Here is a 15,489-nt window from a genome sequence, read left to right as displayed (position 1 = left end):
TAACATTATAGACAAGAAAATAAAGGCCCAGGAGGAGAAAGCCATTTTCCCATTTCACATATCTTTTTAAAGTTAAGAAAAAACTACACCCTTTCCACTGTCCCAAGTATATTAACATTCTGGCATATAGATTTTTTTTCAATTATTATATGTTTAAAACAGTCTGTTATCTTGCTCACCATAGATCTTATTGTACAAAAATGTGTACTTTAATCTGAGTAACCCCCTAACTCAATGCTCAGTTCTCACCTTAACATGGATTTTATGTTTATTTCTTATAAAGGTTGTGTGGTCATCATGGTAAATATATAGTGTGTAAAGCTTTTTAGAACAAAGATTTCAATGGTAGAATTAATTTAAAATGATTCAGCTAATATTTACTATTAAAATAATTCTGAAATTTTACACCTATCTATTTTTTTCTAAGGTTAAAAGAGTACATGTTTTTGGTATGCATGCTTGCATCAGTGATCATTTTGATAGGCTAGCTCTTGCTTCAGGAAAAAAGTTAATGCAGGTCTTTTCCAAGATTACCTCACATTCAAACACACCTCTTAGTTTTCACAGCAATGAAACATTAGTGTTTGGCAATATGCTAATTGCTACTTTAGTTTTTGTAAGGAAATAAGGCTTTTCAGTGGGGGAAAGGAAAGGAACTCTTATAATAGGTGCAGGTGGAGGTGAGTTAGGGGGGCATTTCAAGGGAAATTTGACAGGTGAAGAGAATCTCTGTACTGTAGGGTATGGCTTAGGGCACTTCTTGTTTTTAACAAGTTATGTTAACAGCACTTTCATAATCATCCTACACAGAACACCTTGCTTTCCCACCGCAATTCTTCACCTCACCCCAACTATAAACCCTGGTAAATTCTCAACAATAAAGAAGTATACTACTTGTTAACTTCTTATTCTATAGACTAAAAGAGTGTTGATTTAACATTTACTATTTTTCATAAAGGCTGTCATTTGTTGTCAACCAAACATGTTTTAATAAAATATTTTTTATGTAAAGTATAAAGTGATTTTTAACAAATTAATGTCAAAAAGTGGGAAAAATAATTCCACTTCCAGGTTGTTTATAGCTTCAAAATTCAGCAGAATTCCTAAAACTTAAAAATTAATGTACATTTTAGTCAAAAAACTTATTTTCTGAATTTATCTTTGGATTCAGATTATTTCCCAGGTAAATTATGACACACTACAGCTTTTTTTTTGTCTGAACAGTCTTAGTTATTATCTTAATATTGGGAGAAAAGTACAGAGGGCCTGCATGTTATAAAAATTTCAAAAGTGTTTTATTTTTTAAAGACTTTTAGAGCTGACCAATGAAAAAAATCAAGCACCACTTATAAAAATTCATTTACTAACTTAAAATATATCACAGACTATCTATCAGTATATTTTATTTTAGAAAAAAAATGCGGCCCTGGCCGGTTGGCTCAGTGGTAGAGCATCGGCCTGGCATGCAGAAGTTTCAGGTTCGATTCCTGGCCAGGGCACACAGGAGAAGCGCCCATCTGCTTCTCCACCCCTCCCCCTCTCCTTCCTCTCTGTCTCTCTCTTAGCCTCCCGCAGCGAGGCTCCATTGGAGCAAAGATGGCCCGGGCACTGGGGATGGCTCCTTGGCCTCTGCCCCAGGCGCTAGAGTGGCTCTGGTCGCAACAGAGCGACGCTCCGGAGGGGCAGAGCATCACCCCCTGGTGGGCAGAGCGTCACCCCCTGGTGGGCAGAGCGTCACTCCCTGGTGGGCGTGCTGGGTGGATCCCGGTCGGGCACATGCGGGAGTCTGTCTATCTCTCCCCGTTTCCAGCTTCAGAAAAATACAAAAAAAAAAAAAAAAAAATGCAAGCCAGAAACCCCAGAACTTCCCAGTAAGTTCTATTTAGCATGTTTTCCAAATACTAACTTGAAGCAGAAAATTGATTTTCAACTAGAAATATTATTTCATGCATATAATTTTCTTTAAACACATCATACTTTGAAAATATCTTTGCTTCTCCTGTTTGAAAGAGGACAGTAGACTAGAGTACCCTCTGTCTTGACAACAGCTGGCTAACTATATATGCTTAATAAATAATTATTGATTTGATATGATTTAGAGACCTTTTTTCAATTTACAAAATGTGCTATCTGGAGTAATCCCGATATGGACTTGGTATTAGAATGGTTTGAAGAATATTAAAAGCAAAGACGGATATCCAGGTAACTGCTGGGATGCATGGTCTCCTGGTCACAGTGGTCAAGCACCATCCAGCTGGACAGCTCTTACTCCTAGGAGATCCTGGTGAGCTACTGAGAGCAAGAGACACAAGCTTGTTGAAAATGCTCTAAGGTTCTTTTCAACCCCCTGCCTATAGCTCCTTCTTTATCTTTAAACTGAAACACCTATGGAAATGAAGAAGCAGCTGTGTTCTAAAGAACCTAGCACTAGATTAAAGATCAAAGCTTGAAGGTCTACATTACAGCTCTACCATAATTGCAAAATTACTTAGCCCTTTTATAATTTAGTTACTTCCATCTCCTTCATCTCTAAACATATGAGATTGAACTAGGTCTCCAAGGCCTCTTCCAGTTCCCAAACCCTGCAATTCAAACTAGTCATAAAAAATAAATGGAACTGTGCAACGTTCAGTTTCTAAAGTCAAGTTGTAAAGGGTAGAGACTTTTTCATTAACAAGTGCCAGAAGCTATATGGAGCTTTGTGGGTGCTCAATAAATATTAAACAATCAGTTTTATCTTTTATCTGCAGAATGGGATGAGTAATGCTGACTTGTCTCACAGAATTTCATGTGAGAAATAATAAATGAGAACAAAGCACTTTTCAAATAATGAAGTAATTCGAATAAGTTTCTTTAATAGCTCTGAGGTCCAGCTAGACGACACAGGAATAAAGTACTTTTTTATTATTACATCTGAAATACAGAAGTCTTTTCATCTGTTTTGGAAGAAACAACCATTATTCTTGCTTATCACCAAGAAGTCAGCATGAGTAATTTCTGTGCAAATGGAATTTTTCATATGATTTTAACATTTATCACTTTTAACAAAATGCAGCTTTTATCTTTACCTGATATCAAAATGGGATCATATCTTGATTTAAATAGTTTAATGATGCATTCCATCAGCATTATACTGCTCAGCCCACAGAGAATGCCTTTTGAAATGACTGATGAGCTGCACAAATGAGAAAATTGTAAATCTAATAATCCTCCCACTCAAAAATAATACAATTCAAGAATTGATGCTAAGGAAAATGATGTGTTGCATTCCAGTTTCCTGGAGACTTCCACAGTTTGTTCTTATTTATAATTATGTTCAATAAATAACATGTGCTATACTTTTTGCAGTGTTTCAACAAAAGGCAGCCAGAAGACCATCTGACGGTGACAAGTTCCATGGTCCTAGGAAACAAGGTACTGACACCAACTTCAGTTTATTTAATTATCTATAATTAGAGTTAAAGGAGTCTTATGAATACTGAATAAAGTCTCTTGGGATAGAAGTATATAAGTGTTCTTGATTAATTTCATTCTTAACTTTGTCTTACCCAAATATAATTTTGCCATAATAAGATTAATGCAAGAAAAATATTTTAATTAACAAAGGCAAAAAGTGGCCTTGTGACACCATTAGTGGTTTTAATGTTATCAGGGCTCTAGGAAGATCAAGTAAGACAAATTCTCAAATATGCATCAGTTACTACACCTTCATGGACCTTTAAAGAGTGGCCTCTGAAATTACTTGGAGGGAAGGACAGATGATTGATAGCCCCCAAAATGAAATGAGCCCAGTTTTTCTGTGCTCTACATTGAATTCCAGTCAAAGATTGTACCCCTTTCTCACTGTTTTTGCCTTTGGCACTTGATCCAACACTTTTAAACAATTATTTGTTATGCAGAGAACAGCCAAAATCTGTAGCTACAGAGACTTCTCACAGGAAGATTATTTTCCTCTTGTATAAAGAGGCAGCTGTCTCCCTACCACCACCACCACCACCATTTTCCCTGACACATCTCATTCTTAGTGAAAAAAAGATCTGGTTATTTATCATGATTTTTTTCCTGATAATAAGTCCTTGGTTAAAGTTCAAAAATGAAAAACATGAAAGGTGGCAGAGGGAGCTAATACTGGCTGCCTTGATAATCAAGGAACATGCACAGATGTTTTAACCTCAACCCACCTTTGAAAGTACTCTAGTCCCAAATAATATTACCTGCAAATTGTTACTGATAAAATGCTGAAAGAGACATTAAAATAAAACTAGGAGATTTCACAACAGCTACTAAACACTTCTGAAGTCAATCACCTTTTGTGCCATTGCAAAGATGACTGGGTACTGACTGTGCCAACTTCTAACACCCACTGAGCTATTGTATGCAAACTCCGGTAAGCCTACTCCTCCGATGCTATGGATTGCCCTCCAAACAAAGCTGTGTCCCTAACATGATTGATATTCACCCATGACTTCAAGTGATGTTTTCCATGGCAGGAAGTTTCTACTTGGGTCATTCTTCCAATTAAGTACATGATGTTTGAATGCAACACATAAGGAACTGAATTTCCAGTCTCCCGTGAATCAGTTGGATATTCTGTGTATAGATTTACATGCAGAAGAAATTCTATTGGAGAGGTGTCCATTTCTAATGAGTCTATATTTGGGGAAAATGATGAATCTTTGTAAATCTACTATTATTCTATCACTGTGCCTTTAGTTCTCTTAAAAAATTAATGCAAAACTTTATAGATTGTTGTGCAGTTGAATTAAACAAATTAGAAAAGATTATTTCTCTGTGGCCTCTCCCAGGCACCTCACAGAGCTTTGGAAAGAGTAAGGAGAGAGGATGCTTTGAGCTCTTTGGGAGAATATTTTCCTGAAGCATTTTTATAAATTATTCAATTATCATGTTTTAATTAAATTTTATCAAAATTAAAGAGGACAAGTGAAGAAAGCCACAGGAGATGAAAGAAGGTGACAAGTAACAAAGATATGAAGAGATCTTTGAAATGCTTGATCTTATCAATTGTTCTGGTTGTTCCACAGAGAGCAATATATGGAAAGGCTGCAAATGTCCATGAAGTTTACATGAGAATGATGATTATACTCCCACATGTAGAGAAAAAGAGCCCAATCTGTGCCTGGAAAAAAAGAGGAGGAGAGAATAATGAAAAGAAACAAGGACCTGGCCCTGGCCGGTTGGCTCAGTGGTAGAGCATCGGCCTGGCGTGTAGAAATCCCGGGTTCGATTCCCGGCCAGGGCACACAGGAGAAGCGCCCATCTGCTTCTCCACCCCTCCCCCTCTCCTTCCTCTCTGTCTCTCTCTTCCTCTCCCTGCAGCGAGGCTCCATTGGAGCAAAGATGGCCCGGGCGCTGGGGATGGCTCCTTGGCCTCTGCCCTAGGCGCTAGAGTGGCTCTGGTCGCAACAGAGCGATGCCCGGGAGGGGCAGAGCATCGCCCCCTGGTGGGCAGAGCATCGCCCTCTGGTGGGCGTACCGGTGGATCCCAGTCGGGCGCATGCGGGAGTCTGTCTGACTGTCTCTCCCCGTTTCCAGCTTCAGAAAAATACAACAACAACAACAACAAAAAGAATATCCTTCATGCATAATGCCATGTAAAATTATAAAACCCTTCTTAAACTCAGTCTCCAAGACAGATATTGCAAAAATAAAAGTTACTATACTAAGTCACAAAAAAAGGAAGAAACAAGGACCTAATTATAAAAACTTTTTGGCTTAATATCTGCTCATACCTTGTTACCTAATTTGTTTTATCTATGTCAATAATTACCAGATTTTTAAAACACTTTGAGGGCTAGGATACTGAAAATTTCAATCAATTTTTTTCTTTCTAGATACCTAAATCCAACTTCATGATGATGTTTTTGATTGCTCATCTTAGAGCAGTTTTTCTAGATTCCTTTAACTCTGGATATCAGTAATTTAGTAAAACAGAAAAGGAAATGGTTCTATTTGCAAGAACCAGAGAATTTAAACCTCAGGAAATGTTAATAAATAAATAAACAAACAAATAAATAAATAAATAAATAATAAAACAAAAAAAACCTTCCTGATTCTTTCAATCTGAGAAAAAGAAAATATTTGGGGAAAAGAAAATAATTGAGAATAATTGGGAGTATTTTTTAAATGAAAGACTTTCAAGTACCTAAAAAAGATTACTGTGCCCAACCATTTTTTCTATTTATAACCATCCAGTTCATAGAACGTGCCAGGAAGTCAAAACTACTTATCCCAAGTTAATGCTTACTCTTCAAATATCCTGGGATTTTACGGTATACTAGGAAAAGCAGTACACGCTTCAGCAATGATAATCTCTTTATTTGTACAGAACAAAAGATCCTTTCATTAAATGGTGTCAGAGTCAAGATTTTCTAAAGGGACTAGACAAGTTCTCTAAACAAGGCGAAATAAATTATTTCTTTTCTTTCACTATATGCTGAAAGGAAAAGGGACTGTGAGAGCCAACTATTTTCCCACTGCAAGTGTAAGGATTTCAGCTGCCCTGTGTTCACAGCTGCCAAGGGATTGCCAGGAAGTTACACTACTGCTAAATCAAGGAATTTTCCTGAGGAACAGAAAAAATTAATTGGCACCATTTCCATGGAAACTTAACAGATTTCTTTGACTCAATTTTCACATCTTGAAAAAATATAAGAAAATGCTGAGGACTTTGGATCACAAGTAAAAAGTTTCCATCAAAATACAATTTTGAAATCAGTTCTCCCAAGTTTTTTGACGTTAGAAAATGCCAGAGTGATATTGCAGAATATGCTGCTTCTCACCTCCACCCCTTCCCAAAATTGAGCTTCACAGGCCAGTGAAGGGTTTGTTCTTCATGTCATAAGCCGTAGACTTGAATATTTCAGAGAGTTTGGAGTTGATCACAGTTTTGAAGTCTGAGTTATAATAACCAAACTCATAGAGAACTCATTTATAATGCCCAATTCCAACTTATTAAATCTATGCATTCCATTGACTAGATTCCTTCCCAGAGCTAGAATGTTTGCATTCATTAGGTCCCTCTCAAATAATAAAGTATCTATAAAATATAATTAGTAAAATATAAAACTACTAGGTAAATGTGATCAACTTGAAGGAGGCTGAGGTACTGTATGAGCTGCTTCCTCAAGGATATGGAAATGTCCACTTAATTCTTTCTACTTACAAAATCATATACACATAATAGCTCATGTCTTCCAGACATGTTACTTTTTTTCTCTGTAAATTATTTTTTTCTTGGAGTGCCAAGGAGCCTTTTCTATTCTCACCAGAATCATCCCATTTTATTACTGTAGTCCTACCTCAGACATGGTACATGGCAACTGATGAGGTTTAGCATTCTTAATATTTTAACTGCCATACTGTGATCATAAGTCACATCTACAGGTTTCAGCCACACAGTTCAATACTGAATTGCATCAAGGATGTGTTGTGGCTATTGCTCTTAGAAAGCAACATACTTCTTTGAGGGTGGGGTTAGGTGGGAGAGGGTAGAGCACATCTACCCTCACCTATTCCAGTGACTCCCAACCTTAGAGGAACATAAGAATTCTTTGCAGAGCTTCTAAAATGTGGTTGGCTAAGTCTGACTGTAGGGATAGACTAAAAGTAAAACACATGAGAATAATGATCAGTACACCGGTATATAGAGAACAAAATCTAATAAAAAGAAACTGTTTAAGGGGCTATTGTGGTCAAATTTTGCTTTTAAGTATGTTACATTTCCAAAACAATCTGCACAATATAATTTAAATTTGTTTCAGGTTTAAATCCATGTTTCATATAAAAATTCAAATCTCCAACCACTTTCTGTTATATATTTACATCATTTGTTACAAATGACTTTCGCTATTATCATTTAACACGCTCTCCATGTTGTTTTCTTATTTTGAGACACACTTCTCTAAAATTAGAATTCTATCAAAAGTGGAAAAATAAAAAGCTTAGGGAGAATCATGATGCATAAAAACATGAAAAGAATATATGTATTTGTGATACAAAAGACTATTCGAATGTGTTTAATAAACAGACACTGAAATCTTCTCTGCTCAGTAATTCTACCAGCGTGGCCCCTGTAGGCTTATGAGTTTGCAATCCCTGGTGTAATCTGCCCACTGTTCCTCACGACAGACTGCACAGTTGCTATTGGCTGGTCTGCTTGAGGGTGGTCATGTCATGGGAAGGATATAGTCAGAGAACCATATCTTGTATGTGTTCTCTAAGTGCCAAGTGCTGCAGCAGTTTGATAAATGTTAAGTAATAAAATTTTCTATAACTAAGAGACCTGGGAATTGTGGATGATATTACCCGTATTTGGGGAAAGGAGAATGCTGGTCTCTGAGGTATTTTCATCAGGCTGTTTCTGCCAGCACTAGATATATTAAAAAGAAAAGAGGAAAATTATCAAATGTAGTGATTTGTACTCCATAAAAGAATAAGAAACCCAGTTCTCTTTTTCAGTAGAACTTACATTTCTATTTGTCATATTGTTCAAAAAAGCTTTTTTGTTAAAGCAATGCCTAGAAAAATTTCTTCAATAGCTGAGTTCTTGTCTAAAATGGTGATATGTCAACAGCCCACAGTGTGACCTCTCAAAAATACCTGTGAAGTCAAGGCATGGTCAATAATATGGAATTCTTAGTAACAGTGAGAAAAGGCTAATGCTAGAGTGTAGAACTAATTCAGTTAATTCTAAGACTGAAAAAGAGATTGAAACAACTAAAATCAGTGGTCCAGCCACTGATTCACAGCTATTACTCACACAGAGGCTAGTTCTAAAAAGTCCTGCCCTCTTCAGCTCTAGTCTTTCTGTATACATGCAGAAAGTAGTCCTTTCATTAGGAAATAAGGAGGGACTTCACATTACATTTTACATTCTAAGAGCCTTAAGTAAAGGTCTGTGATGAAGGGATGGGGTGGTCAAGAAGAAATGTGTTGGCCCTGACTGGATGGCTCAGTGGTAGAGTGTTGGCCCAGCGTGTGTAAGTCCTGGGTTCAATTCCCAGTCAGGGCCCTCAGGAGAAGCGACCATCTGCTTCTCCACCCTTCTCCCTCCTCTTTCTCTCTCTCTCTTTCTCTCTTTCTTCCACTTCCACAGCCATGGCTCGAATGGTTTAAGCAAGTTGGCCCCAGGTGCTGAGGATGGCTCCATGGCCTCACCTCAGACTCTGAAATAGCTTGGTTACAGAGCAACAGCCCCAGATGAGTTATTGTTAGAGTTAGGGTTAGGGTTATTGTTAGGGTTAGGATTAGGATTAGATTTAGTGTTTTGCTAGAGTTAGGGTTATATTTATGGTTAGGGTTAGGGTTAGTGTTAAGGTTATTGTTAGGGACAGGGTAATTGTTCAGGTTAGGGTTATAGGTAGGGTTAGGGTTATTGTTAGGGTTTGGGTTAAAGTTATTATTAGGGTTAGTATTAGTGTTATTGTTAGGGTTAGAGTTAGGGTTATGGTTATGGTTAGGGTTAGGGTTACCTATAGGGGGATTGCCGAGTGGATCCTGGTTGGGGCATATGTGGGAGTCTGTTTCTGCCTCCCCACCTCCCTGCCTTTCACTAACTTAAGAAGAAGAAGAAGAAGAAGAAGAAGAAGAAGAAGAAGAAGAAGAAGAAGAAGAAGGAGGAGGAGGAGGAGGAGGAGGAGGAGGAGGAGGAGGAGGAGGAGGAGGAGGAGGAGGAGGAGGAGGAAGAAGAAGAAGAAGAAGAAGAAGAAGAAGAAGAAGAAGAAGAAGAAGAAAATGATCTCTGTTATTAATTTATATAGGGAGTTAGTATTTCAAAACCAGTCAGTATATATTGCCAAAGAATCATGTCTCATCTATAGGAGACAAAGCTGCAATTGACAAAAGTCTGCTAACCTCTGGGACCTTGAGCTATGAACTACACCTATCAAAGTCTTCTGCAGTCCTAGAGCAGAAATCAATATTTGATTTTAACACAAGAAATAAACTCAAAGGGTAAACAAACACACCTAAACAGGCACTAGCACAATGGATAGAGCATCTAATTAGGATGCAGAGGACCCAGATTCAAAACCCCAAAGTCGCCAGCTTGAGTGCCAGCTCATCCAGCTTGAGCATGAGCTCACCAGCTTGAGCGTGGGATCATAGACATGACCCCATGGTCAATGGCTTAAGCCTAAAGGTCACTGGCTTGAAGCCCAAGGTCACTGACTTGAGCAAGGGGTCACTTGCTTTGCTGGAGCCCCCCAGGCAAGGCACAAGTGAGAAAGCAATCAATGAACAACTAGGTGCAGCAACAAATAATTGATGCTTCTCGTCTCTCTCCCTTCCTGTCTGTCCCTGTCTGTCCCTCTCTGTGTCTCTCTCTGTCTCTGTCATAAATAAATAAATAAATAAATAAATAAATAAATAAATAAAATAACCAAAAGAGATAATATATCTCTTGGCAAACATGTTTCTATAGATGTATTCTCTTTCAAGATGGATTGAAACTTTGGCTGGGTAACTCAGCCTGGTTAGAGCACTGTCCTGATATGCAAACATTGCAAGTTTGATCCGTGGTCAGGGCACATACAAGAATCAAGCAATTAATGCAAAAATAAGTGGAATAACAACTCAATGTGTTTTTCTCTCTCCTTCTTTCTCTAAAATCAATAAATAATTTTTGAAGTATTGAAGAAGATAACAAACAAATAATATAAAAACTTTAAAAATCACTTCAGAGGTAAGGAGGGAACTTTTCATCAAGGAAACCCAAGATTATTATACTTCTGTAAGTACTTCTTTAATAAGATTGTCATAGCTTTTCCAAAAGTGCCAGGGTACCAATATGGATTTAATGAGAAATACACACACTCACACATACATTAAGACTGTTTCCACTAACAGTTTGTAATTTTTAAATCTCAAGATTCTTATAAATGTTTTAACTTTTTATAAAATGTTTTAAGGTAATAACTATAAAAATATGTGAGTTATCAAAGTCAGGCTGAGATGAAAACAAACAGGTGAAAGACATTTTAGGTGAAATGACAGGATGAGGTGAAACACATGACATGAAGAGAGATAGAGTTAGAAGGGCAAATATGGTAAAAATAAAATCAACTTGGAAGCTGAAATTAAAATTCACATTGGTCACTCAAAAAGGCTGACAGTGCCCTGGCCGGTTGGCTCAGCGGTAGAGCGTCGGCCTGGCGTGCGGGGGACCCAGGTTCGATTCCCGGCCAGGGCACATAGGAGAAGCGCCCATTTGCTTCTCCACCCCCCCTCCTTCCTCTCTGTCTCTCTCTTCCCCTCCCGCAACCAAGGCTCCATTGGAGCAAAGATGGCCCGGGCGCTGGAGATGGTTCCTTGGCCTCTGCCCCAGGCACTAGAGTAGCTCTGGTCGCGGCAGAGCATCGCCCCCTGGTGGGCAGAGCGTCGCCCCTGGTGGGCGTGCCGGGTGAATCCTGGTCGGGCGCACGCGGGAGTCTGTCTGACTGTCTCTCCCCGTTTCCAGCTTCAGAAAAAAAAAAAAAGGCTGACAGTGAGTGAAATCCATTATTGAAATAGAAAACATAATTGGAGAAGGGTTTGGTCTCAATACCTGGAAAGACTGGAAACAGAAGATATGGAGAACAGAGATCCAACTCGTGTTGATGGGTATATTCAAAATGGGATAGACAATGCAATAAATAACACAACTAGACAAAGCTTTGGAGAACAGGGGATGAGAAATGGAATATGCAGACTATATGGGCTCACTGTGGTCCAGGAAAAAGTCATTATATATACCGATATATATATTTAGTGAGAGACAGAGAGTGGGACAGCCAGGAACAGACAGGAAGGGAGAGAAATGAGAACCATAAACTTGTTACATCACTTTGGTTGTTCATCGATTGCTTTCTCATACATGCCTTGACCTGGATGGGGGGGCTTTCAACTGAGCCTGTGACTTCTTGCTCAAGCCAGTGACCTTGGGCTCAAGCCAGTGACCTTGAGCTCCAAACCAGCGACGTTTGGGCTCAAGCCAGCAATTCCACACTCAAGCTGGCAACCTCAGGGTTTAGAAATTGGGTCCTCAGCATCCCAGATTGACGCTCTATCCACTACGCCACTGCCTGCTCAAGTGAAATATACACAGATTTAAAAGCACGTTAGCAAATCTTTTAAATCATAAAGATGAAGAAAGTATCGTAAAGTATTGAGGAAATATTTTAACTTAGCTTTTCTATTAAATAATGAAGATCAGTTTTAAAATTACATCATCTGTGTAAAAAAATTTAAACTAAAGACTACACATTTTATTTGGAAAAACTTGCCACTTATGTTTATATTTAGTCAGGTATTTTGTTTGTGTCTGAAAAAAACAAATATACTTTTAGGATATCTAGGATTTTAGGAAGGATAACATTTCTATGTCATCATAAAAGTATTCCCTGAAAGATTCTAAATAAATGACAGATTAAGCAAACAAATTGCTCAAAAAACAAGTCATAGTGTTCAAGAATTGTAGTGAATTATAAATTCACTGAAACAGGCCCTGGCCGGTTGGCTCAGCGGTAGAGCGTCGGCCTAGCGTGCGGAGGACCCGGGTTCAATTCCCGGCCAGGGCACATAGGAGAAGCGCCCATTTGCTTCTCCACCCCTCCGCCGCGCCTTCCTCTCTGTCTCTCTCTTCCCCTCCCGCAGCCAAGGCTCCATTGGAGCAAAGATGGCCCGGGCGCTGGGGATGGCTCCTTAGCCTCTGCCCCGGGCGCTAGAGTGGCTCTGGTCGCAACATGGCGACACCCAGGAGGGTCGCAACATGGCGACGCTCAGGATGGGCAGAGCATCGCCCCCTGGTGGGCAGAGCGTCGCCCCTGGTGGGCGTGCCGGGTGGATCCCGGTCGGGCGCATGCGGGAGTCTGTCTGACTGTCTCTCCCTGTTTCCAGCTTCGGGAAAAAAAAAAAAGTAAAAATAAAATAAAAGTTTATATTCACTGAAACATAACTTGGCCTAGGGTAGTACAGTAGATAGAGCATCAACCTGGAACACTGAGATTGCTGGTTTGAAACCCTGGGTTTGCCTGTCAAGGCACATATAACAATCAATGAACAGCTACAGTGAAGCAACTATGAGTTAATACTTCTCAGCCCCCTTCCTCTCTGTAAAATTAATTTTAAAAATCTTAAAATAAATTCACTGAAACACAGAATTCAATTTACATAATTATTATAAAATTACTTATAAACCATGTGAACATAAAATATTGGTAATAAAAAATAAATACAATTAAACAAGTCATAATTTTATTCCAATAATATAGGTCTAATTCTCAAATATATAAACATGTCTAGAAACTAGAAGAAACTGAAAAAATTAAACCATGCCCTTTTATTTGTGACTTTACTAATCAAAAATATAAGATAAAAAAATCTCAGAAATTTAGAAAAGTACCCATTTCAAAATAAATAGAATGTGTATCTTCCAAATTATTTAATATTATATAATTATATATAAATATGTACTATATATTAAGTGTACTATATATGTTATAAATATAGTCTTTATAACAAAAGTCAGAATCTACAAGTAAAGGCAAAAAAACAGTACTCAAAACCAGATTAAGTATAAGAAAAGCAGTTATGACAATACATATGTCAGTCAAACATCCTCACAGAGCAGTAACAATCCTTTGGACAAAGGGCACTATGCTAAGTATTTGCATACAATAGCTCCTTAAGACTTCAGCGCTATCTTATGAGGTAGATATTATTTCACTTTCCAAGAAGGATTGATTAGGTAACCAAGGTCACAGAGTAAGTAAGTGGTAGAAGCCAAACTTGAATTTAATTCTATTTTATTCTGAAGCTCCTGTTTATAATCACCTCCTGTACTGTTTTTCCAGGTAATCATAGTAGCAAGTATCTCTATAACTTCTTGGATTTTCGCTTGTGCCACAAAGCATGTTACACACGTTAGCTCCTTTAATCTTTGCAATAATTCTGAAAGGAAATTATTTATCTTCATTTTATATAGAAAGAAACTGATGATTACAAAAGTGGAATGAAGCAAAGCTGAGATTTGTACCCGTGCCTGCCGCGTCCAAATGTTATGCTGTGTTCTCTTTTATAAAAGACACTGATTCAGCTTTGGCTAACAAACAAAATTAGATGATATTCTGTTTTAAAAAGATAAATGACCAAAAATATTAAAGAAAAGCTGAAAATTAATGATGAAACAGAAATGAAGGAATTGTTTCAATCTTATTTTTAGAAAAAAATAGAATTCAATGCAAAAGTATTTATTAGACAAAAGAAATCATTCTATTTATTTAAATTCTAAAATCCAAATAAAAATATGTCATTTATGTACTTTTATGTGGCAAATATTAAAGTATTAAAATGTTTAAATAAATGTGTTAGAATAACAGCATCTGACAAAACCACAGTAGTAGTGAGAGATTATAAGTACTTTGAATCTTTGATAAAGTAGTAAAAATACAAAAAATATAAACAACAGGGAGCTGTTGCAGGGTAGGGGCTGGGTGGTAGGGATGGAGAGATTGAACAAAAAAAGGGGGGAGAAAAACTCATGGACACAGACAACTGTGTGGTGATTATGTGGGGAATGGGACTAGGGGAGAAGGAGGGAGGTGTAGGAGGGATAAATGGTGAGACTTGACTTGGGGTGGTGAACACTCAGTACAGTGTACAGGACAGTGTATAACATGATGTGTTATAGGAATGGGCACCTGAAACCTGTATAATTTTGTTAATCAGTGTTACCACCAATAAATTCAATAAAAAGGAATAATAAAAAGGAGTATATAAAAATTAGGATGTTTGTACTTAATATACTATACATTTTTCAGGAGCCATAATTGGTAATATGGTAATATGCTAGCTGTTAAATATAAACTTAATAAAATATTACCTATTCAACCTACTTTCTAATCTCAATAGAATATTTAAAGTATGAATAACAGAAATTTAAATAAAAACAACTGTGAAAATTCTGACAAACTCTGAAGGCAAAGAGAAAGTTCAAACACAATTGGTTGCTTAGCTAACAGTCCTATAAGCAGAGGCAACATTGCAGTCTGAAAACTGTAGCGATAACAGAAAAGGGAGACAAAGGAACTAAACAGTCTAGCAGAGGTGGTCTGAATGGCGGGCGCACTGGGCATGCTCCCTGGGCCCCGACTCCTGAAGGGCCCCGCAAAACCCCAACTTGACACTTTTTTCTAATGGCACCAAGTTTGGTTTCATATGTGCAATTTTAACATTAAAAGTTCATAATATTTTTTATTTATTTAAAAATATGGTTAACATGTATTTTTATTTTCCCTCTCTTTCCTTTTTTTAAGGGTCCCCATATTTTTTTCTGCACCCAGGGCCTCAACCGACCTTAATGTGCTTCTGGACTTGAGTAAAAATTATGAAATGAAGCCAGTGAAATAAATTATAAAAGTTGTAAATTAGTGGTAGAATTTAAAGAATTCACAGGTGAATATACAGAAAATGTTGGTTAAACCTTAAAGTTTA

General features: G+C 37.7%; 1 protein-coding gene across 2 annotated transcripts in view; it reads left to right on the top strand.

Annotated features, from left to right (window-relative positions):
- Positions 1–15,489, top strand: part of BANK1 (B cell scaffold protein with ankyrin repeats 1) — a 395,229-nt gene that overhangs the window by 357,144 nt on the left and 22,596 nt on the right. For both annotated transcript variants that reach the window (XM_066280104.1, XM_066280103.1), the window contains exon 11: positions 3,349–3,414. In XM_066280104.1, the coding sequence (XP_066136201.1) occupies positions 3,349–3,414 (66 nt within the window). The remainder of the gene's footprint in view (positions 1–3,348; positions 3,415–15,489) is intronic.

This window comes from Saccopteryx bilineata, chromosome 5, assembly GCF_036850765.1.
Source record: "Saccopteryx bilineata isolate mSacBil1 chromosome 5, mSacBil1_pri_phased_curated, whole genome shotgun sequence".
Classification (NCBI taxonomy): Eukaryota; Metazoa; Chordata; class Mammalia; order Chiroptera; family Emballonuridae; genus Saccopteryx; species Saccopteryx bilineata.
Note: the sequence above shows the minus strand (reverse complement) of the source record. Positions and strands in the feature narration are given on the sequence as shown.